Raw genomic sequence first — 22,688 nt, forward strand, 5'->3', positions numbered from 1 at the left:
GCTTCCTGAACTTGGATGTCTGTTCCCTTTCCCAGGTTAGGGAAGTTTTCAGCTATTATGTCTTCAAATATGTTCTCTGCCTCTTTCTCTCTTCGCCTTCTTGGATCCCTATAATGTGAATGTTAGTACAGTTGATGTTGTCCCAGTGATCTCTGAAATTGTCCTCATTTCTTTTTAGTCTCTGGCCCTCTCACCTGTCTCGTTATGGTTCCTTCTTTGTATCTTTGGTTGTAGATTTTTCAGGTAGGTTACAGTCTTTTTCATCAATAGCTGTTCTGTAAATAGTTGTAATTTTGGTGTGCCAGTGAGCAGAGATGAGCTCAGGGTCTTTCTACTCTGCCATCTTAGGAACTCTCCCAATTTTTGAGATCTTTAACTGACTTTAAGATGTCTGACTAATATTAAATTAACTTAATGAATAACATTGTCACCCAAAATCTTTGGTGATTAGACTGCATAAATATAGATGGATTATAAAAGTGATCAATCATTCTATAATGAATATTTGCTTTCTGCAAAGCTCCAATTAAGATGGTAAATTTATGTGAAATATATTACCTTTTATACTACACTCATGAAGTTAATTTATTTTAAAAAGCTGAAGTTAAAATTAAAAAATTTTAACTAACTACATGTATGTATTTGTGTGTATTTCAACAAGAATGCATATAAAATGTTTTAAACTGAAAAAGCTTATGAATAATAAAGAGAAGAGCAAATAGTTCAGATAAAAATTATTTTGATCTTTGAATATACAGTCTACTCTTTAAAGAAAAAGGAAACAATTTTGTTCTTTGTCTTCTGTGGAGGACAAAAACCCACAGCTAACTCTTATCTTCCAAAAAGTCAACCTTCCAAGAAAGTGTTCTCTATTGGTAGCTTTGCACTAAATTTCTTGAATCTTTTTAAACAAAAATCTCTCATTTCTAAAAAGCTAAATTAAAAAATAAATAAATAAATAAATAAAAAATAAAAAGCTAAATTTTAAACCTTGGTTTTCTGGCTTAGTAATTTCCTGTCTTTAAAAAATATGACATGTATTCATATCCTACTGTGATTAAATATTTGACCACTTTCTTTTGACATTTCCTTTCCTTAATCTAAGTCCACAGTTAAAACAAAACTGTCAGATCCAAAAAGAGAAGTCTGATTAATTATGTGGTGATAAAATGTTATCAATATGTTTTAGTAATTGTTTACTTTTCAGGTTGAATAGAACATACTTGGATTCATGTATAATGATTTGAGGCAAAACTGTTCAAAAATTGATGCTTTTATTTAGACACAAAACCCTTGTAATTTGGTAACAACTATAATACATACTTCATGAAAAAATTAAAGGTCCTGGACATTTGTCAATATCCTCATTGATTGCAAGTCTCTTCTCTCTGGATCATTATTGGCTAGATATACCCCAATAGAGGCTTCCACTCTTCTACATTCTGATTTAAATACCATCAACTAATCAGAGCTATTCAGTATTATCACCCACAGGTGGTTTCATAAACTATAGATCAAAAAATGAGTTTTCTAGAACTGGCAAAAAAAAAAAAAAAACTCAATAGAAAATGGTACCAGGTAACAAACAGACTTCCTAAGGGACGGTTAGGATTTCTAGGACTCTTTCTATCTAGAAAGAGATGTCATGTGTCTTAAGCTTTTTTTTTTTTTTTCTTTTAAAGCTTCCTAGGTAATTCTTATGTTCAGCTATGGCTGAGCACTACTGACATAAAGTGTGAATTGCCTATCAGTTTTGCAAAGTCACCCAATATTGAGAGTAGAAAGACATTCTTAATATTATAAGTGGTGTTCTGATCTGCTTGGAGCTCTTGAATGTGGGGCCCATCTGTACCTGGGTACTGGAGCCCCGTGTTCTGCTTGCATACATAATGTTGAGATGGTTAATCATTGAATTTTTTAGCAACAAAGTTTTAGCAGAACTTTCTGAGTAATTCAATTTTATTATGAGAGATCACATTATTAAATTACTTTCAGAAGAATATACTGACCATAGAATTTAGGTTGTCAGACATACTTATAGGTAAACAAATCTGTGATATTAAAACTAAAAAATTAAATTAATTTTTTAACTTAAAAATACCTTAAAATGAGAAGTTTGCCCATGTTTGCCTGCTTGAAGTGGTGGTTTTCAGTTTATTTAAATGAGACTCAGAGAAGTTCTTTAACTTGAAATATTGTCATTTAATTAATGGATCCCATTGAAGAATGAAGTATTTAAAATATATGACTAAAGAAATGATGATATAATTATTTATTCTATAAGGATTAGCACAGCAGTAACAGATTAATATTATCTGCTCTACAATTCTAATTGAAAAATCAAATGCTGAATCTTGAGATACTTCTAAAATTAATTAGTAATTTTGGGGGGTTTGATCCTAGCTCTAAGTAACTTCATGGAAAGCCATAGACCTTATTTTTATTTGTTCAACAAGAAGAACAAATATTATCAAGAATCTAATTTGTATTAGGCATTGTAGTGGCCCTTGGGATACCACGGCCAATAAAATGTACGAGGCGCTGTTCTCCTGGATCTTACAATGTAGCAGTAATTGGGTGTTGATCCTGGGAGAATACATAAAGGCCACAGACAGTCTTCAAAGTAATTGAGAATTCAGTCCTGGCCTACAGACCTGAAAAAGAAAAGCGCTCAGCCCCAACTATCAAAATTTGACATGTGGCTCTGGATTACATTTTACCTAATTAAACTTCTGCACCAGTAGCATAACCTCAGTGGTGTGCTTGTTAAAAACACATGTTCTTACTCTCATATTTCCTATGAAACAAGTCAGCTTTCTCTTTGGAGCTGAAAATACCTTTTGACTCCAAAGGCCAGAAGATTCCAGGGTATTTGCTGGGTTCTGGTAGGTTGACTATCACAGAACTGATGTCAGTCACAAGGGGTTCCAGACTCTCCACCCCCTCCCTTAGGATCCACACCCCAAAGCACCTAATACTTGAAGGAGACATCTCTATTGTCTCAAAAAATAATGTGTGTAATATGTATGATATTCTTGGGTCTTTCTCCTTCTCTTTCTCTTTCAATGTGATTAATTTATTACTTCCAGCAAAACTTTGATGATGTCTTCCTTTTCTCCTAAACAACAACCACTGCCATTTTCTTAGAAAAAAGTCAGAGGCTCCACCACGGTGGGTACTCTGGGGCAGCCTCCTGAGTGGTAGCCTTTCACAAATGTAACACATGACAAACTTGTGGGCAAACACAGAAAGTTCCGCACTGTTGCTGATTATCAGGGATTGAAAGTCAAGAGTTCTTTTTTTCATGTCTCCCAAGGCCCAATTTAATTTAACTAGGTTTTCTATATTGGAGATACATAATTATCAAATGACTTCAGATGAGATGACATGTACGGTTTTTCTACAGGACACATTTAGAGTAAAGTTGCTGATCAAAACAAAGTCTGTCTCATTTTCTGAATTATTGATAAATTCAGTTGCTTAACATAAACTAAGCATCCCAGGCAACACATCGCCCTTGGTGTGGTGGTTAGAAACAGGAACCTGCATTGAGTGTTGGGGTTGCAGATAAATGTAGCACACTGACTTTTGTGACCTTGGTCCAAAATGGGAATATTCTCATCCCACACTACAGGCTGGCAAACTTTAAATAATTAACCAATGATTTGAAAATGTTTTGTGGTCTGCATGAAAGAAACTTTGTTTTGAAAACGAAAATGCTGTAAATATATGCTTCTGTGTTTTGGTTAAAACTCTGAGCCAATAGTCTCCAATTTTTAAAAGATCACACATACCATTAGGAATAGGGTAAAAATTTTAAACATGTAACTTTTTGTGTGTATGTACATACATATATATATATATATATATATATATATATATATATATATATACGTGTGTGTATGCGTACATATAAACATACACAAATAAAAGTTATAGGAAGAGGTAAAAATATAAGCAGAGGTCCTAATGTTTTTTTTCCTACCACAATATATATTCTCTTACACATCATTGTTCAATGCTAAAGTTATTGTATCTTAAAAGTGATAATAACAGCTAAGGTTTATAGAATTTTTATAATATGCTCTTTTATAATGTGCTCTAAGTGCCTTACATATATTATCTCATTTAATCTTCAAACAACTGTAGAGAGCAAATAATATTATTTCTTCCATTTTACATATGAAACTCTATTTCTCAAGGACACACTGCTAAGAGGCATCATTGAGACTGAAATGTATTTAGTTTGAGTCCAGAGATCATACTTTTAATCAATCACCATGCTGTTACCTGCAAACGTGACCTTAGTTTCTGCAACGTCTTTTAAGTTTCACTTCATTTTTTTCTTCCCTTACATCTAAAAATTGTCAAATAATAAATTAATATGATTTTTTAAAAATCCTAAGGGTAGAGTATATACAAAAGGAACAGGAAAAGTTTCCCTTCCCTCCTAACTCTATTTTCTAAGTGACTTGCTAAAAGATCTTAGGTGTTCTGATATGAAACATAGGAAGCATTTTTTTTCTCAGAAGTACAATTGAGTCTTTTTTGCCTCTTGTTTGGAATTCTGTTTCTGGTAATGGCAGAATAGCTCATATTGGACCAAATTTCTTGCAGATAATAATTGTAACCTCTGGACAAAAACAAACAAACAGCTACTACAACAACAACAACGACAAAACGCACAGAAAAAAACTAAATGAAGGCACTGGAGAGGTAAGAACAGAAAGAAACTGGAGGGGAATTGACACTTAGAAGAAAGGTACAGCACTGGGTTATTCTTCTGCTTTTATGGGTTTCTGCCTAGGGCAAGCCTCAGTTTGTATGGTGGATAAAACTCAGAAACCTGCACATGTACTGGCTGAGGAAGCAGAGGAGAAAGTTTGGGGCAACCACAAAAGCTAAAAGTTAAGGGGCGAAATCTCAGAAAGGAGAGAGTTACAGAGCAGATGCCCCAAATTATCTGTGTAAACACTGCCCAAATCTCTGGCTGGCCTCTGAATGGTGCATGAGCTTGGCAGACTCCAAGCAACACAGATCAGGCTAAAAGAGCTAACAGGAGATCTCAGCTACCGCCCACGGCAGGAGAGGCAGAGTTTGTGTTCAGACAAGTTAATCGCCTGCTAAAACAAAATAATCAGTGCTATTCAGAGCAACAATAGAATCCAGAGTCTCTATAATATATCACCACAATGTCCAGAATATAATCCAGAATTATTAGATATATGAAGAAACAGAGAAACGTGACCCATACTAAAAGCAGTGCTTCTTAAACATTTTGGTCTGAGGATCTCTTGTACTTTTTAAAATTATTGAGGACCTCAGCAGGGTTTTACTATGCATATTATACCTATTGATATTACCTTATTAAAAATCAAAGTTGACATTTTATAAAATTTATTATTTTAAAATTAGATTTATTATTTAATAAGTCCAATACATGTCAGCATAAGTAACATATTTTCATGAAAAATAACCATGTTTTCCAAAATAAAAGCAATTGATGAAAAGAGTGGCATTGTTTATATTTTTTCATATCTCTTTAATGTCTGATGATAGAAAAATAACAAGATTCTCATGTTTGCTTCTGCATCCAATCTATTGCAATGTTATAGTTTGGTTTACATTATGAAGATAATCTGGCCTCACATAGTTGGAGAGATAGAAATATTTTAATAGCCTTCACAGATAATTGTGGATATTCTTTACTACTGTACTAAAATTTGACAAATGATAGTTTCTCAAAGGTTTGTTGCAATGTGGAATCTGAAACTATATCATAGTCTGTTAAATTTCATGTTCTATTATATTAAAATCCATTGTTCTATATTGTATTTTTATTGGATCTTTAATCCACGCATGATTTTACAACATTAGCTTTGGTCATTTATAAAATCCTGGTTCATTAAGTTATGCAGACCTTTCAAATGTTGACTCATCTCATTGTTCAATATTAAAAATCACAGTCATTAATATCATTACTGATCTCATTAGGCAAGTCTTTAAATATCAGGAAACTCTTACGCTCATGATGGTAGATACAAATTTTTAAAAATTCCAATTTTCACTTGAAATTTCAAATTTTACTGTGGGCAATAAATATTGTCAATTTTCTTGAAGTGACAAACTCTCATTCATATTTTAGAAAATACTGAATTCTGAATAACCAGTGTGTCTACTCGTCCTTTCAACTAAAAATGGTGTTTCATGAAAGAATCAGCTAGTTCTGTTCACAACTCAACTAACCACACAAGTACTTTTTCGATCTGCTTCATTGTGCAGCAAAAGTGATTTATGCATGATTCACATCTTGTTAAAGAGAATATTAAAAAGACATGTATTTAAAGGCTGAGATTTGAAGAAAGTCATAGTTCATCTGGCTTCATCAAGGGAATTCTTAAATAACTAGCCACTAGTACAGCTTGGGGCCACTACCTTGATTCATTCTAAAATGTTAGGAGTTTTACTGACAACTGCTTTTGTACCATCATTGCAAATGTTGACGTATTGAAGAAGGCAAATAACATGTTAGTATCATTAGGAAAATAGTTGTGACCTTTCAAACCCCTAGAAAGCATCTTAGGAACCTTAGGAGTCTGCTAACCATACTTTGAGAACTGCCGCAGAAGAGAAAATATAAACAATGAAGATTGACCTCAAGACCACCCAGATGTTTTGATTAGCAGACCATGAGTTTAAAGCAGCTATCAAAAGAATGCTCAAATTTTTAAATGGAAATATGTTCAAAATGAATGATCAAATAAGAAATCTCAGCAATAGAAACTACTCAAAAGAACCAAATGGAAAATTATGGAACTGAAAAATACAATTCTGAAATTAAAAAAATTCACTGGATGGGCTTAATAGCGGATTGGAAAGGAAAGAAGAAAAAGTCAGTAATTGGAAGGTAAATCCATAGAAATTATCAAATCTAAAACACAGAGAAAAAAAGATTAAAGAAAAAGAACAGAGGCACAAGACTTTAGAACTAGGAGACAACACCAAAATGTTTAACAAACTTGTAGCTAGAATCCAAGAAAAGGAGAAAGAGTGAGGCAGAGAGAAGTATATAAGTAAAAAATGGCCCAACATTCAAAGATTATGGAAAGACATAAATTTATAGATTCAAGTTGCTCAGAGAACCCCAAGTATAAATACAAAGAAAGCCAACCTAGGTGCATGATAGTCAAACTGCTAAAAGCAAAAGATAAAGAGAAAATCTTAAAAGCAGTCAGAGAAATAACACACTATGTACAGGGAACAATAACAAAAGAAAATGGGTTTCTCATCAGAAACATGAAGACCAGAAGATAGAAGAACTACATTTTTTAAAATGCTGAAGGAAAAAAAAAAAATCTCAACCCAGAATTTTATATGCAGTGAAAATGTCCTTGAAAAATGAAGCTGAAATAAAGACATTTTCAGATAAAGGAAAGCTGAAAGTATTCATGACTAGCAAATGTACAGTTTAAGAATTGCCAAATAAGTTCTTGAGGTCAAAGGGAAATGATACCAGGTAGAAATTCTGATTTGCAGGATGGAATGAAGAGTACCAGAAATAATAAATATGGGGGAAAATATAAAAAACTATTTTCCTCTTGATTTCTTTAAAATACATATTGCTATATAAAGCAAAAATTGTAACAAGTATTGTGTGTTTGTTATGGATGTAATATATATGACAACTATAGCATAAAAGATGAGTAAAGATAAAAAGAGACCTATAGAGTTGCAATTTTTTTTAACATTTTATTTGGAACAGTACAAAATTCATTCTAAATAGACTATATGAAGAATGTATATTGTGATCCATAGGTAACTGTTCAGGGGGAAAAAGAAGTACAGTTGAAAAGCCAATAGGGAAATTTAAATGGAATTCTAAGAAATTCAGTTAGCCAAAAGAAGGCAGGAAAACAAGACCAGAGGAATAAAATCAGATGCAACCAACAGAAAACAAGTAGCCATATGGGAGGCCTAAATCAAACCATATCAATAGTTACAATAAATATAAATGGAGTGGCTTCCCTGGTGGCGCAGTGGTTAAGAATCCACCTGCCAATGCAGGTGACATGGTTTCGAGCCCTGGTCCGGGAAGATCCCACATGCCGAGGAGCAACTAAGTCCGTGTGCCACGACTACTGAGCCTGCGTGTTGCAACTACTGAAGCCCGTGCGTCTAGAGCCCGCGCTCTGCAATAAGAGAAGCCACCGCAATGAGAAGCCCATGCATCGCAACGAAGAGTAGCCCCCACTCGCCACAACTAGAGAAAGGCCACATGCAGCAACAAAGACCCAACACAGCCAAAAATAAATAAATTAAATAAATTAATTAAAAAAAATATATAAATGGAGCAAACATTCTACTTGATGTCAGAGATCGTTACAGTAGATTTTAAGAAAGCAAAACTCAACTATTTGCTGTCTACAAGAGACACACCTTAAGTATCTGTCTTTTGTTTATAACATTTGAAGGTATAATTCACCTTCTTACATGGGCAGGAGAATAATAAACCCTATAGATTCCTTGCTCTGCAGCAAAATCCTGACAACCAGCCGAACTGGCTATAGTTAAAAATTAAGACAAAAGTGTGCTTTGCTTGTGGCATCTGTCCACCCCTGTTTGAGTGCTCCCCCAACCCCCACCCAACCAAAAGCCCACTTCCTGTGTTTTGCCTTCTAACTTAAAGTAGCCTATGCTCTGTGCTTCTGCTGGGTGTAGCTTTGTTCCATTCCAGTATCTCCAAGTCCAGGTGTCTGTGAATTACTTAATTTGATAAAATAATTCAAGCTAATGTGTTATTCACTAACAATATATTACTGTTCCATGGCATGGCTATAACAAGGGCAGCCAGTGTCTTAATCATAATAGCTAATATTTATTTAGTAATTAAAGAAGGACCACGCTCAGTGCTAAGCACCTCACGGGTGCCATCCCATTTAGTCCTCCCCAGGAACTTTATGAGGCAGACGTTGTAACTGTTAACATTTCCCAATCAGGAAAAATAAGGTGTGTCCCCCCTGCCACATACGCACCCAGTTACATGTTTACAGTTAAAGTGTTAAAAACAGGATTTAAACTCAGTGTGTCCAATTCTAATATCCAGTCCCTTAAATCTAAGGAATAGTGCTGGCATAATGACAGGCATGAGAAAAGAGACATGGGGGCAAAGTAGCCTTTTTGTCCTTCAAAACTGCCTTAAGTAGCCCCTGCCCCTATCTACACATTGACCATGTAACCAGCATCTTTGTGGGGGAAATGAAAAGGCACTCTGAATGCCGATGATGCAGGTCTTTTATGTAAGTTATCTCATTTATTCTTTGCCACCTGGAAAGGCGGGCTCTTCTTACCCCGGTATGGCAGATGAGAAAATATAAATGTTTTAAAAGTTATAAAATAAGGTGTACTGATCCTTGGTTTCAGTCATGAGAGTAACAGATTAAAAAAACAAAACACATATATCAGTTGTGAGTTCATTACTACAAACCTCTCTTTGCTTTGATCACTTCTTACAGCAAGCTTGTATTCAGATATCATTAGTATAATGAAAATAACAAGAACAAATATGATTCAAAAACACTTTCTGAGAGTAGAAAAATCTTCTTCTAACATACTGGAGACTTGGCCTCTGAAGAGCTTGATGGCTATCCTCACAAATGTTGGGACACCCAGAGGCGCTACACAGGGCTCTGAATGTACATTACTTGCCTTACAGCCTCTCTGTCCACGAAGAAACCATTATGACCCTGATACGACAGTGCAAAAAGAGCAGCATGACAAAGTCTTGCGAGGTAGTATCTGTTTGGTTGCTTTTTAAATTTTTTTTTGTTTGTTTCTGGATAGCCACTAATCAAAAAGATAGATGAACTGCACTGTCATCCGTTGTTTTCCTCTGAAGCTGTTGAAAGCCCTAATGGCCAGGGCTTAGCTAGTACCTATTCTTTGAAAGTATTAAGCTATCAGCGCCTCCACTATCACTGCCACCTGCCTAAATATGACAAGGACATTAATGAAGATAACTAGGTGTCCTGGGGAAAGACGAGAACTTGAATAGAGAGGTAGGACATTATGACAAAATTCCTTGTGCTGATTTGCACAGGACTCTGCAGCTTACTAGTTTTTTGACCTTTGACAAATTGGTTTACAAGCCAGAGACCTCCTCTTGCGCTTGCTCTGAGGACGAGAGGGGAGAGCTGCTGGCACTGTTTGAGAAGAAAAACTTGCCCCCTATCCTCTTACTTCAGTGCCTGGGGCCCTGCAAATTAAACTGGCAAAAGACATATCAATAGGAGAAAAAAGGTTTATTTCTATGTGTGTGCATACAGGAACTAACAAAAGAAGTAGCTAGCTCCCTAAATGGTTCAAGTTAGAGGCTTTAGACCTAACTTAGAAGGGGAAAGGGAGGGGACCTCTATGAGAAGAACAAAAAAGTTTCATTAAGAAAGACAAATGGATTTTAAGGAGAACAAACCAAAGATAAGAACATTTTTGATAATGTTGGTTTAAGCAGGTGTGAGTGGTCTTTTCTTCTTCATGGCTGTGAAACTTCCCAAGGAAGGGATTTACAGTATGTTTATCTTGGTCTCTCTCCTGGGAGTAGACCCACCTCCAGGAGGGGATTTATGACAGCCTCGTTTCTCAGCAGCTCCTGCTTAGTCAGATAAAGGAAGTTCTTAGAAAGCTTCTTTCTGCATCTGTTGAATCTCAAATATCTTCAGCTTAAAATCAGGAGGCTGGTGTGGAGCTGGGTTAAGGGGACGTAGGTCAGCAGAGCTGGTTACAGGGAACTGAGGAAGAAGAGTCTCTGTTATAGACTCTATTGTGCCTACCCAAATTCATATGTTGAAGCCCTGACCTCTAATGAAACTGTACTTGGATATATGGCCTTTAAAGGGGTAATTAAGATTAATAACATAATAAAAGTGGGGCCCTAATTCAATAGGACTGCTGTCCTTAGAAGAAGAGGCAGAGACGCCAAGGAAGCATACACACAAAGGAGAAGCTGTATGAGGACATAGCTAGAAAATGACCATCTGTAAGCCAAGGAGTGAGGCCTCAGGAGAGACCAAACCTGCTGACACCTTGCTCTTGGACTTTGAGCCCAGTTTGTGGGATTTGCTATGGCAGCCCAAGCTGACTAATAGACCTTCTTTAGACTCCTTTACTGATGTAGAAGACAGAATAAACTCCTACCTAGTTGAAAAGTGTATAAGGAACAAGGCACAAGAACCCCAAGACCTGAAGAGGATGGGCTAAATCACAGCTTTCCAGTCACACTCTGACAGAGTGGGAACCCTTTCTACCTGGCTGAGAGGTAAGAGAGAGACACTATAACTTTGAAGGCTAAAAGAGGTAAAGAGCAATGGTGTTGGCCTTCAAATCTTAGAATTTTATGGACAATTCTCATCCTAGACGTGCTCATAGCCAAGCAGAGATTTAGGGCTCAGTGGGGAAGGCACCATTATTCAAATGTTCCCTGGGTTTGTCTGGGGGAACTTGATGGAGGAAGGGAATTTCAAAGGATCTGAGGGGCAGGGTAAGGCAAACAGGTGCTTAGAATAGAAGGCTGGCTGAGAGGCATGGAGTTCTTACAGAAGCGTCAATGACCAGTTGACCAAGGCAGGTTTCCAGCTCGGTCCAGGGCAGCACAGGCTCATTGGCTTTGAATTAGGGTCCAGGTGGACTGTGGCATCGATCTTCTATTTTGTTTTAATAATTTTTAAAAAATTCTGTAACTGTTTTAGACTTACAGAAAAATCGAGAACATAGGACAGAAAGTTCCCATATACCCTACTCCCAGTTTCTCCTATTATTCACATCCTACATTAGTATGGTACATTTGTTACAACCAATGAACCTGCATTGACATGTTATTGTTAATTAAAGTCTATACTTTATTTGGATTCCCTTAATTTTTACCTAATGTTCATTTTCTGTTGCAGGATCCAGCCAGAATCCCACACTACATTTAGCTGTCATGTCTCCTTAGGCTCCTCTTGGCTGTGACAGTTTCTCAGACTTATTTTTGATGATCTTGACAGTTTTCAGAAGTATTGGTTAGGTATTTTCTAGATTGTCCCTCAATTGGGATTTGTCTGATATTTTTTGTCATGATTAGAATGTGGTTATGGGTTTTGGGAGGAAGACCGTGGAGGGAAGATGCCATTTTCATCACATCATATCAAGAATGCATACTATCAACATGGCTTATCGCTGTTTATGTTAACCTTGATCACTTGGCTGTGGTGGTGTTTGTCAGGTTTCTCCACTGTAAAATTAGTCTTTCTATTCCCCTTTCCATACTGTACCTTTTGGAAGGAAGTTACTACATGCAGCCAACACTTAAGTAGTGGAGAGTAATGCTCTCCCTCCTCGAGGACAGAGTATGTACATAAATTATTTGAAATTCTTTTGCTTGGGTGATATGTCTCTTCTCTCCTTATTTATTTATTTATATCAGTGAGTATTCATGGATATTTATTTTATGCTTTGAGTTATAATCCTATACCCCTTTCTTCCTTCCTTCCTTCCTTCCTTCCTCTTCTTTCTTCCTCTTCCTCTCTCTCTCTTTCTTTCTTTCTATCCAGATTTGGCTATTGGCAACATCCTTCAGGCTTATCTTGTATATTTCCTATGCTATCCCAGTCCTAGAATCAGCCATTTCAACAGGGACCACTTTTGCTGAAGAATGGTATTAGAAACCAAGATCTGGGCACTAAGTGTGCTCATTGCTACTGGGATGTCATTGCTTCTAAGTCACTCAGCTGAGAGAGCAAGGAAATATATGTGTGTATACTAACCCATGTACATAAACTTTTCTAAATATTTCTATATGTAACCATCTGTATCTTTACTAAGCTAAATATGAGTTTATACTGATGTCTCCAACTCTATTCCCTTATCACATACATCTTTCTAGCACCTCCCCTGGCTTATCTGTATTCTCCCACTCCAAGAGTGAGAAACTGGCAGCCGCCATCTGCCATCCATTTACTTAGTTTTTCATTGGCTTAAAAAAAATTCGAAATGTAGTATCATTACTGGCATTATTCCTTTTGATGCTGCAGTTGTCCCAGATTTGGCTGGTGGGATTCCTTTCAAGCTGTGTCCTTTCACTGATGGAGATCCACCAATCTTTGAGCAACTCATCGTTTGCTGGCACAAGAAGATATTCTGGACTGTCCTTGTATTTTCTCTGTCTCAGATATAGAATCAGCCATGTCTTCAAGGAGTCCTAATCTACCCCGTCTTTTACTGAGATATAATTCACATACAATTCACCCATTCAAAATGTACAATTCAATGGTTTTTAGTATATTCTCAGAGTTGTGCTACCATCACCACTATTTTAGAACATATTCATCACCCCCAAAAGAAGCCACATATTCTTTAGTTATCACCCCCCCAATGTCCCCATCTCTCCCATCCCTAGACAATGATGGCATGTATCTTCAGAGTCTGGTGTGTATGTCTGTTTGTGTGTATGAGTGCATATGCCATTGACAATTATGGGGTTGGCAGGGGGAAGAGGCAATATCTGGGAAATCATGATCACACAGAATCTAATGCAGAGGGTGAAATTTCCAAATGAGAGGATAAGAAGGGATTGGCCAAATTCCCCACAGATGGGAATGCGGGTAGGGATGGGTAGGGTAAAGCCCTGGTGATTATTTGGGAAAAGTAGATAATACAAGGTAATAATTAAGAACTCAGTTTCTGGAGTCAAGTGTTTGAGTCTCAGCTGTGTAACATATAGCTATGTAACTCTCAGTAATTTAAACCCTCAGTTTCCATGTCTATGCAATACCTACTCTCTGCCTCATAGGTCTCAGGAACTCACAGGCACACATGGTTGTAGTTGGCACCTATAAATGTGACCTACATAATCTTGGTGGGGGATAGAGTGTGGTGTCTGGTCAAGGAGACCTCTTCAGGGCAGAATGAAAGAGGGTGTCCTCTGCCATACTTTTTCTCTGGGGACAATGTCCTTGGGAGAGTTTCACTAAAAACCTCCAAGAGTCTGGGGATTAAAAAGAGACCCAAAGAAATTCAGGGGGCTGTTGTTTTAATTTTTATTTTGGGACTAAGCATGAGTAAAACTTTGCATCCTTCTTGAAATGTACTCTGTCCATTCTTTGTACCGTAAATTAAAGTTACAAGTATTTAAAATGCCTATTTAATACTTAAAAAGCTTTATAGAAAATTACACAGACAACTATCTTACCATGAACACAATTATATGTATATATTTCTATCATTTTCTGATCATTGTCAATGTGCACAGTTTCTCATAGTTTTATATCATAGAACACGTGGATTACAATTGTTCCCATGTGTCACTGTATATGTAGATCCTCATAGATTTAACATGACTGTAATTGTATACACAATTTCATACACTTGTCTTTTATATTATCGTTCAATTCTGAACATATAATTAGCAATTGCTCCTAGATAGCTTATGTGGAAAGACAGTCTTCAGTTTGTAGTTCCAGCTCTTTCTTGTGAAACCTATCATACTTTAGGGCTGTGAATCTTTACCTTAGGATTCATGAAAGTTTTGGTTTAAAAGTGAAAAATGAAAAGACTCTGTAGCAGGGACTTCCCTGGTGGCGCAGGGTTTGATCCCCGCCTGCCAGGGTTCGATCCCTGGTGCTGGAAGATCCCACATGCCGCGGAGCAACTAAGCCTGTGTGCCACAACTATTGAGCCTGCGCTCTAGAGCCTGCAAGCCACAATTGCTGAGCCTATGCACCACAACTACTGAAGCCCGCATGCCTAGAGCCCGTGCTCCGCAACAAGAGAAGCCACCGCAATGAGAAGCCCGCGCACCACAACGAAGAGTAGCCCTCGCTTGCCACAACTAGAGAAAGTCCACACACAGCAATGATGACCCAATGTAGCCAAAAAAAAAGGAAAAGAAAAAAGACTCTGTAGCAGATTGTGCTCCTGAATATCTGTAATCCCCCTTTTATATAGTAATAGAATTGTAGTTGGGTCTATGGCTGCCTAGCACAAGGTTATGTTTTTGGGCCCCCTTTGCTGTGGAGACTGTGTGGTTGCAGGAGGTGAGTAGAAGGAACAGGTGCCTTGATAGAACTGGGTGCTCCCTTCATCTTTTCTGTCTTGCTGGTGGCAGGGAGCAGCCACTCTAGACCCAGAGCCAGAAGTGAAGCCCCATGTCGAAGATGGCAGAGCCATCTTACCATGTCTGGATGGTTAACATTCTCTCTTATTTAAGCCGTCATATTCACGGGTGGTCCAGCCTTTACTCTGATATACCACTTTCTCATTGATTGTTTCAGGTAAGACAGTTTAAAAATATACCCTCGTTTTGAAAAAGCCCAGAAGTTTTGCTTTGTTCCTCACCTAGTGTTTGCTAAGCTATTTTTGTCTCTCCACTTGTGGTTGGTCACATGTTGGTAAGTGTTTCATTTTACTGGTGACACCTATGCCCTCCTATGTGTTCTGTGCACAGAGCTGTGTTCTAGGAGGAATGGCTCCTGCCACTGGGGGTTGGCTGTATTCCAGGAGCTCAGTGTTGGTCATCCTGTATTGCACACGTTTAATATTACATAGAAGTAAGCATTAGAAAAATGTCAGGATGTGGTAGAATAAAAAGACTGTTAGCTGAGAGCTAGCTGGAGGAAAGATCCCAAATCCTGTAAACCAATGGTAATAATTGTAGTAGTAATAGAATTCCGCAAACACAAGCCCTACCTTCCTCTCCCAACTGATACTCATTGTTCCCAGATCACATCTTTTACTGAAAAGTAGAAGGAACCAAAGGAAATTAAATTTTATTGGACACCTTAAGATTTATTGAGAGGTTGTGCAAAACAGTGATTAAGAACATGGGGACTGAGGTCAGATATATCAGGGTTCAAATTCCAGCTTCATGACTTATTAGCTGTAGGGTTTGGTAAGTAACTTAATCTCAGTGTCCTCATCTGCAAAACTGAGATAATAATACCAACTTTGAAGTTTTCTGGACATTAAATAACATATCTAAAGCCTGGAATGGATTAAAAAGGAAGTTGATAAATGGTCATTAACATTATCTATTCTGTTCCCATTTCTTGATGTCAAGTGCTTTACATACTTATGCCATCAACCCTATAAAATGGGCATAACGTATTAAAAAACAAAATTTAACTGAGTAAATTTGAAGATCTAATTGGCTTTATGAAATCTAGCAAACCAAGAGCTACTTGGAGAGGTTACACAACAAAGAAGGCTTTTATAGTAAGGAGGGTGGGACAAGGAAAAGAAGTTATCAGCAAAGAAAAAATAAAATTTCATTGCAGTAAAGTAAAAGTTCAGGTGACACTGGCTCCTCATTGGCTGAACTATGGTGTTTTCTATTGGTTGGGCTTGTTGCTGGGCAAGAAGGAAGTTTTCCTTCCTCCCCTGTGGTAGTAAAGTAGTTGTACTTCCTGTTTGGGAGTGCAGGTTACTTCCTGGGGTAAGTAACTGACCAGCTTCCTGTTGGGGTAATTGTCCTCTTCCTGCTTGGGGTAATTGACAATGAATGGTAGGATGTGAGGGTTCCCTCCATAGGCCTTCCAGACTCCTATTTTACTTGTGGTTTCCTTTTATTAATTTTCACACATACTTATGTTGTCAACCCTATAAAATGGGCATAATCCTTCCCATTCTATAGATGAAGAAATTGAAGTTAAAGAACTTGTGAGGTGACATAGATATCATACTAGCTATTTTGCAGATGAAGAAATGGAAGCATGGAGTATTTAAATAACTCATGGATGTCTCAAAGCAAAGCAATTGTGGAGAGACGATCCAAAGCCATGTCCGACCTGATATTTGGCAATTCTGTATTAGTTGTCACCCCTGACAAGTTGTCACAGTTATGGTGATATTTGTTACTTGCACTAACTTTCAAGAATCAATTTTCTTCACAGATGGTCATATCCGCATGACTCCTTTCAATAAAGACCAGAGTCACAACTCTTAGGGAAGAAGCAAGTGTCCCTAAGTGGTGTTTTCTCAACTGGCTCTGGGCTCATCAAAACCATAGGCCATCCTTCTTACTCCGGTTTCTAATATAACATAAACAATCTATGATTAGCCTTCTGCAGTTGTCCTAATCAATCACAAGTATTTTCTGAGGTTATATTATTTCAAATAGTACTGTGTCAAGTGTTCCGTAACTCCTTTATTTGAATTTACAATCTATTGATGAGCCAACATAAAGATATCAAAACAATTAGCAACTAATACACGGGAACAGTAATTAAATAGATATTTAATTAAATAGCTATTGATTAAATAATAAAATATTAAATTAATATTTAATAATTAAATATTTAAACAGTAAATAAATATTGCAATTATTGCAGTAGTTGGACTGTAAATAGAATTCTGAGTTTCTTAGCAGAAAAAGTGAACATGATTATAAGAAAAGGGGAAAGAGACAAGAGGAAGCAAAGTTTTTCCTTGTCTTCAACTTCAAGAGATTTCACAAGTGGCACTTTACAGAAGATAGAATAAAAGATGCCCTCAACAACGTTCTCACAGGAGACACAGAAATGGAACCCAACTGGCTTTTTCTTTTCATTTTGGATAAAGCTGAGTGTCTAACATTGGAGGATGTTTTCCTTAATACTCAAAAATGTAATCAGGGCACAACAGCAGAAATTTGTGTGGCAGTGGGAATATTCTCATAGCAGCATGTTTTTCAAACAATATTCCCAAGCATGCCTTTTCTCCGTTGAGATTTGATAAAAGCTAGGTAGGAGAAAATTGTATACAGTGTGCTTTGATGGCCACCTACACTCTAAGTTGATATTCTGCGTTTCTGGTTGAGGGAAGGGCCTCTGTGCTCTAAATCCCACCTCGGCACAAGGTTTGGCTGAGCCTCTTTGTTAAAATGGTGGTTCCTGATTAGGACTAGACTCCAGCACGGGCCGTGCCACCTGCTTGAGTTGGTGGGCTGAGGACCCTTGTTTTTATTGGCTGTTCTCACTCCCTTCCTGAAGTCTGTATGGTAAGCCTCATGTATGTTTATAGGCATGTTTAACCGATAACCCTTGGCCCTTATATATATGAGTAGACCGGAGCCCCACGCAGAGCTGCTACCCTGTCAGCCAAACCTGAGACCAAACATTTTAGTTCACCTTTGCAGCTAACTCATGACCCCAGGGCATGGCCCAGGGAGTGTAGGGAGGCGACTCTCTCCGGGGAGTTCTTATAGAATATGTTCCCCCTACAATATTCCACAGCCTTGGAGAATTACTTTCTCCCTGCCTTTGCTGTACAAGCCATTACACCTCCTGTCAGGCAAGGGAGGCCTGAGAAAGTGGAACCTGGAACGCTCAGTCATCGGTGTTGGGCGGGGCGGGGATTCGGGGGCGGAGCCTGGCGCAAGAGGGAGGCTCTGGGGGCGTGGCCGTGTGGGGCGTGCTGGCGGCGGGGCCTGGGCATGCCCTGCGGCGTGCGGGGGGCTGGCCTGCGCGCGGCGGGGGCGGGGCAGCAGCCGCAGGCCCATGCCGTAAACAGTCAACATGGCGGCGGCGGCGGCGGCAGCGGCGCCCGGGGCCTTGGGCACCTTGCAGGCCGGCCGTGCTCGCTTGGTGGCCGCTTGCTGTGCGCGGCTCGGCCCTGGGTGGAGGCTGTCTGGCTCCTGGACGGTCCCGCGGGTCGACCCGGCGATCTGGGCTCGGGGCTGGACACACGCGCCCGGGGGGGCGGCCTGGCGGAGGGGCTACAGCTCTGAGGTGAAGACGGAGGACGAGCTGCGGGTGCGGTATCTGGAGGAGGAGAACCGAGGTGAGGGGCGCGACGCGGGCGGCCGCCGGTCCTAGGAAGGGGTTGCAAGGTCGAGTGTCCGGGCTGACGTCAGTGTCCGCCGAGAGGCTTGGGGGCCCTTCCCCTCCCCCACCCAAGCATTGCAGCTATATAGTGCTCTCCATGCCTAAAGGTGCCCTACGGAGCAGCTTACCTGTAAAAGTGGCCCTACTCGGCGCCGAAGACGGAAATGCCGCTTACGTCCTCATCTCTAGACGAGCCAAGGTCAATAAACCGGGTGTGTGATATTTGCTTCCAGATTTTGTTCTTGCTCTGTGATTGCTTTCTGTCAACTCAGCTATCAGGCGGAGAGTTTTGGAAGCTGCCTTGAGAATGCACCTTATTATTCTGAGTCTTCTTCAGTTTAAAGCGGTGCATCTGGAACAATTATTCCCCTTGCCCATTTTATCTTAGAAAGTTAGTTTTGTGGACTATTTCAGTTCAGCTAGACAATTTTGAGCATTTTTTTGGTCTTCCAATTCCCTTGCTAAGCCCTGGGGGACACAATTGTGGATGATGTTGATCTTGCCCTTGAGCTACCTCCTTGGGAGGAGATAGATGCATTAGCAGTACAATACAGTGGGAGGAAGGGTTGTGTTAGAGGATGTGTGCCAGTCGGTGGGATTGCTGTTAAAGCTCAATTCCTTTCACTTGCCTTGTTGGGAGAAGTTAAATGGATCATGAAAGGTGGAAATAGCAGTTTGCCAGAAGAATAGTCATTGAATTTTGACATGCAGTTATTGAGCACCTATAATCGGTTAAGCAGAAGTGCAAAACGAGTTAAGTCATGATTGCTATCTTTAAGCAGCACCCAGTATAGCGAGGAAGATAGTGGTGATTAAAAGGTTATGCTAACTTTAAAGGCTTGGTGAGAGCAAAGGGCTGTAATACCCCCAAGGGGCATATGATCAGCTATATCTGGGGAGATTGGAAGACTGCAGAAGGGGATTCTGAGGGTTAAGTTAGGGTTTTGCCAGATGAAAAGGGGTCCAAGGCATTCTTTGCAATGGAATGTGACATTAGTGAGGGTTCCTAGGCAAACTTCTCTGTGCTTCAATTTTCTTCTGTGTAAAAATAGGAAAAATAATACCAACTTTGTATGGCTACTGTGGAGATTAGACGAGAGTGTCATATAAATTGCCCACTGAGTATGGATCTAGCTCATAGGGGGTCTTCTGGAGTATGATGAGTTATTTCTTTTATTTGTTTATTATTTCAGACAGACAAGAGCATCGTGAAAGGCATGGCATGGGAACATGTGTGATGTTTTGGGGAAATGGCATAAAGCAAGTGTGGTTGTAGTATGGCATGACAGGCAGAATATTGAGAAATTCAGCTGGAAAGTAGATTGGCACTGGAGTGATTAGACCCATGAATGCTACCATCTTTTGGGTAAGCTTAGTCTTGCCAGGATCTCAATTACATTAGGTGAACCAGCAGTACATTAGATACAAATGCATTGCAGGTACAGCTAGTAATATGCACCATATTCTGTATTTTTTTGACCTAAATGAATGCACATTGAAAGTAAATTTTTACAAAATGTCTGGAAAGTCCTTCAGTTAGGTTTCAAATGGGTCAAGGAAAAGAAATCAGAATATAAGTCAATTTGATAAATTAAGAATGTTTTCAGTCACTTGAAATGTAAAAATCAGCTATTAGGGAATATGGGTTCTTAAGAAAATTGATCCACTCCCTTTCAGGATTGGCAAGGTGACAACTCAGTTTTGTCTAACATTATATGTGCTTTGCTTTGCTTTGCTTTACTGTCAAACCAGCAATAAGCAGTGCAAAGAAAAACATGAGTTCAAGGCTGGTGCAGGTGAAGGAATCTCCCTGGTGCCTTTGCTTATTAGAGGCGAGTCCAAAATTTGGTGCTCTTAGCAGCCTGCAGGGAATATGACAACTCCACTGGGTCAGAGGAGCCCCAGACTGCTCTCTGCCCTGTAGGCCTCTTTAGGCTGGTGGAGGTGGGTAAATGCAGAATACATCGGTACTCACTGGTTGCCTGGGTTCCATATTTGTAATTTGTTGTGGAAGCACAGTTAGACAACCAGCTTTCTTTAGTCGTTATTTCTTGCATTGTTGTCCAGCCTACTCAGGGTTTTAGAGCAGCAGTCCCGGTCATGGTTTACAGAGGTCTCTCCTGGTTTCCTGCAGTGGCTGCCTTTATAGGTCAACTGGTCTCCAGTCATTCTCCTTCCCAGTTTGTTCTTTGCACTGGTGCTGGGGTTATTTTTTCAAGGCCAAGCAAGAATCACATCTCTGCTCAGTTAAAAACCTCTAGTGGTCTCTAATGCCTACAAGCCCTCACAGCTGCAGGCCTTTACAGACCATCCGTTTCCCTTCTGCTGCGCCTAAGCTTTACCTCTTCTTGCTCTTATGTGTCTGTGCTTTTGCACACACCTTCTGGAATGACCTCTCCCTTCTCCCTACCAACCTTCTCCCAGTCTTGCAGGCTTCTACTCATAATTGTGACCCATTTTAAAGATCATTTTTGTGAACCTTATACCAACTTCTGGTAGAAGTAGAGCAAACAAGCAAATGCATAATTCAAGTTATTCTTAATGCCTGCTCCTACCTCATCATTCACATCTGGCTTATTATCAGGTCTTCCCAAGTGCCTTTGTAGTCTTTCCATTTTTATCCATGTTCTTCTTTACCAACACTGCTCTTGTCCAAGCCTGTATCATGTCTCAGGTGGCCTGTTGCAGAGGTCAGCTAGCTCATCTTCCTACTACATGCTTTTTTTTTTTTTTTTTTAAAACAGGTTGATTCCTTTCACACTTTTCCTCATGTTTTATAGAATACATTCTTTAATTCCATATATTTTATGGCATGTGAATTCTGTCTCAATAAAGCTATACATTTAGATAGATGTATATATTTTAAAATTTTATTAATTCACATATAAAATTAAAAATGTACAGTTGTTTTTAGCATATTTACAGAGTTGTGCAACCATCACCACAATCCAATTTTAGAACATTTTTATCAATCTAGAAAGAAACCCTGTTCTCTTTGGCAGTGTCTCCCCGTTCTCAATACTCCCTCTCCCCCCAGACTAAGACCCATTTATCATCTACTTTCTGTCTCAGTAGATTTTTCTACTTTGGACATTTCACATAAAGAAATCATATGTGGTTATTTATGGCTTCTTTCACTTAGCATTTGGCTTTCAAGATTCTATTATGTTGTGGCATGTATCAGTACTTCATTTGTTTTTATGACTGAGTAGTATTCCATTGTTTGGATTTTTTTGTCTGTTCATTATTGATGTACATTTGGATCATTTCCACTTTCTGGATCTTGTGAACAATGCTGCTGAGAACATTCATGTATAAATTTTTATGGACATCCTTCTTTATTTCCACTTAGGAGTGCAATTGCTGGATCATATGGTAGTTGTACTTTTATGATTAACATTTTGAGGAACTGCCAAAGTTTTCCAAAGTGGCTGCAGCATTTTACATTCCCACCAGCAAAGTATAAGGGCTCTAATTTCTTCACATCATGAACAGTACTTGTTTGGTTTTTGATTATACCCATCGGGTGTGTTGGGAAGTGATATCTCATTGTGGCTTTGATTTGGACTTCCCTAATAGTTAAAGATGTTGAGTATCTTTTCATGTGCTTATTGGCCATGTGTATTTCTTCTTTAGAGAAATGTCTTCTCAAATCCTTTTTAATTGGGTTGTTTGTCTTTTTGTTGTTGAATTGTAAGAGTTCTTTATATATTCTGGATGCAAGTCTCTAATCAGATACATGACTTGAATATATTTTCTCCTGTGGATTCTTTTTATTCTTGTTAATTTTGAAGACCCTAGGTTTTTAATTGTGATGTAGTACAATTTATTTGTTTCTTTTGTTGCTGAGCTTTTGGA

General features: G+C 38.7%; 1 protein-coding gene across 2 annotated transcripts in view; it reads left to right on the forward strand.

Annotated features, from left to right (window-relative positions):
• The first annotated feature begins 18,503 nt into the window (after positions 1-18,503).
• Positions 18,504-22,688, forward strand: part of AUH (AU RNA binding methylglutaconyl-CoA hydratase) — a 161,700-nt gene continuing 157,515 nt past the window's right edge. For both annotated transcript variants that reach the window (XM_068553314.1, XM_068553315.1), the window contains exon 1: positions 18,504-18,786. In XM_068553314.1, coding sequence (XP_068409415.1) covers positions 18,522-18,786 — 265 coding nt within the window. In that variant the 5' untranslated portion in view covers positions 18,504-18,521. The remainder of the gene's footprint in view (positions 18,787-22,688) is intronic.

The sequence above is a fragment of the Eschrichtius robustus genome, chromosome 10, assembly GCF_028021215.1.
Source record: "Eschrichtius robustus isolate mEscRob2 chromosome 10, mEscRob2.pri, whole genome shotgun sequence".
Taxonomy (NCBI): Eukaryota; Metazoa; Chordata; class Mammalia; order Artiodactyla; family Eschrichtiidae; genus Eschrichtius; species Eschrichtius robustus.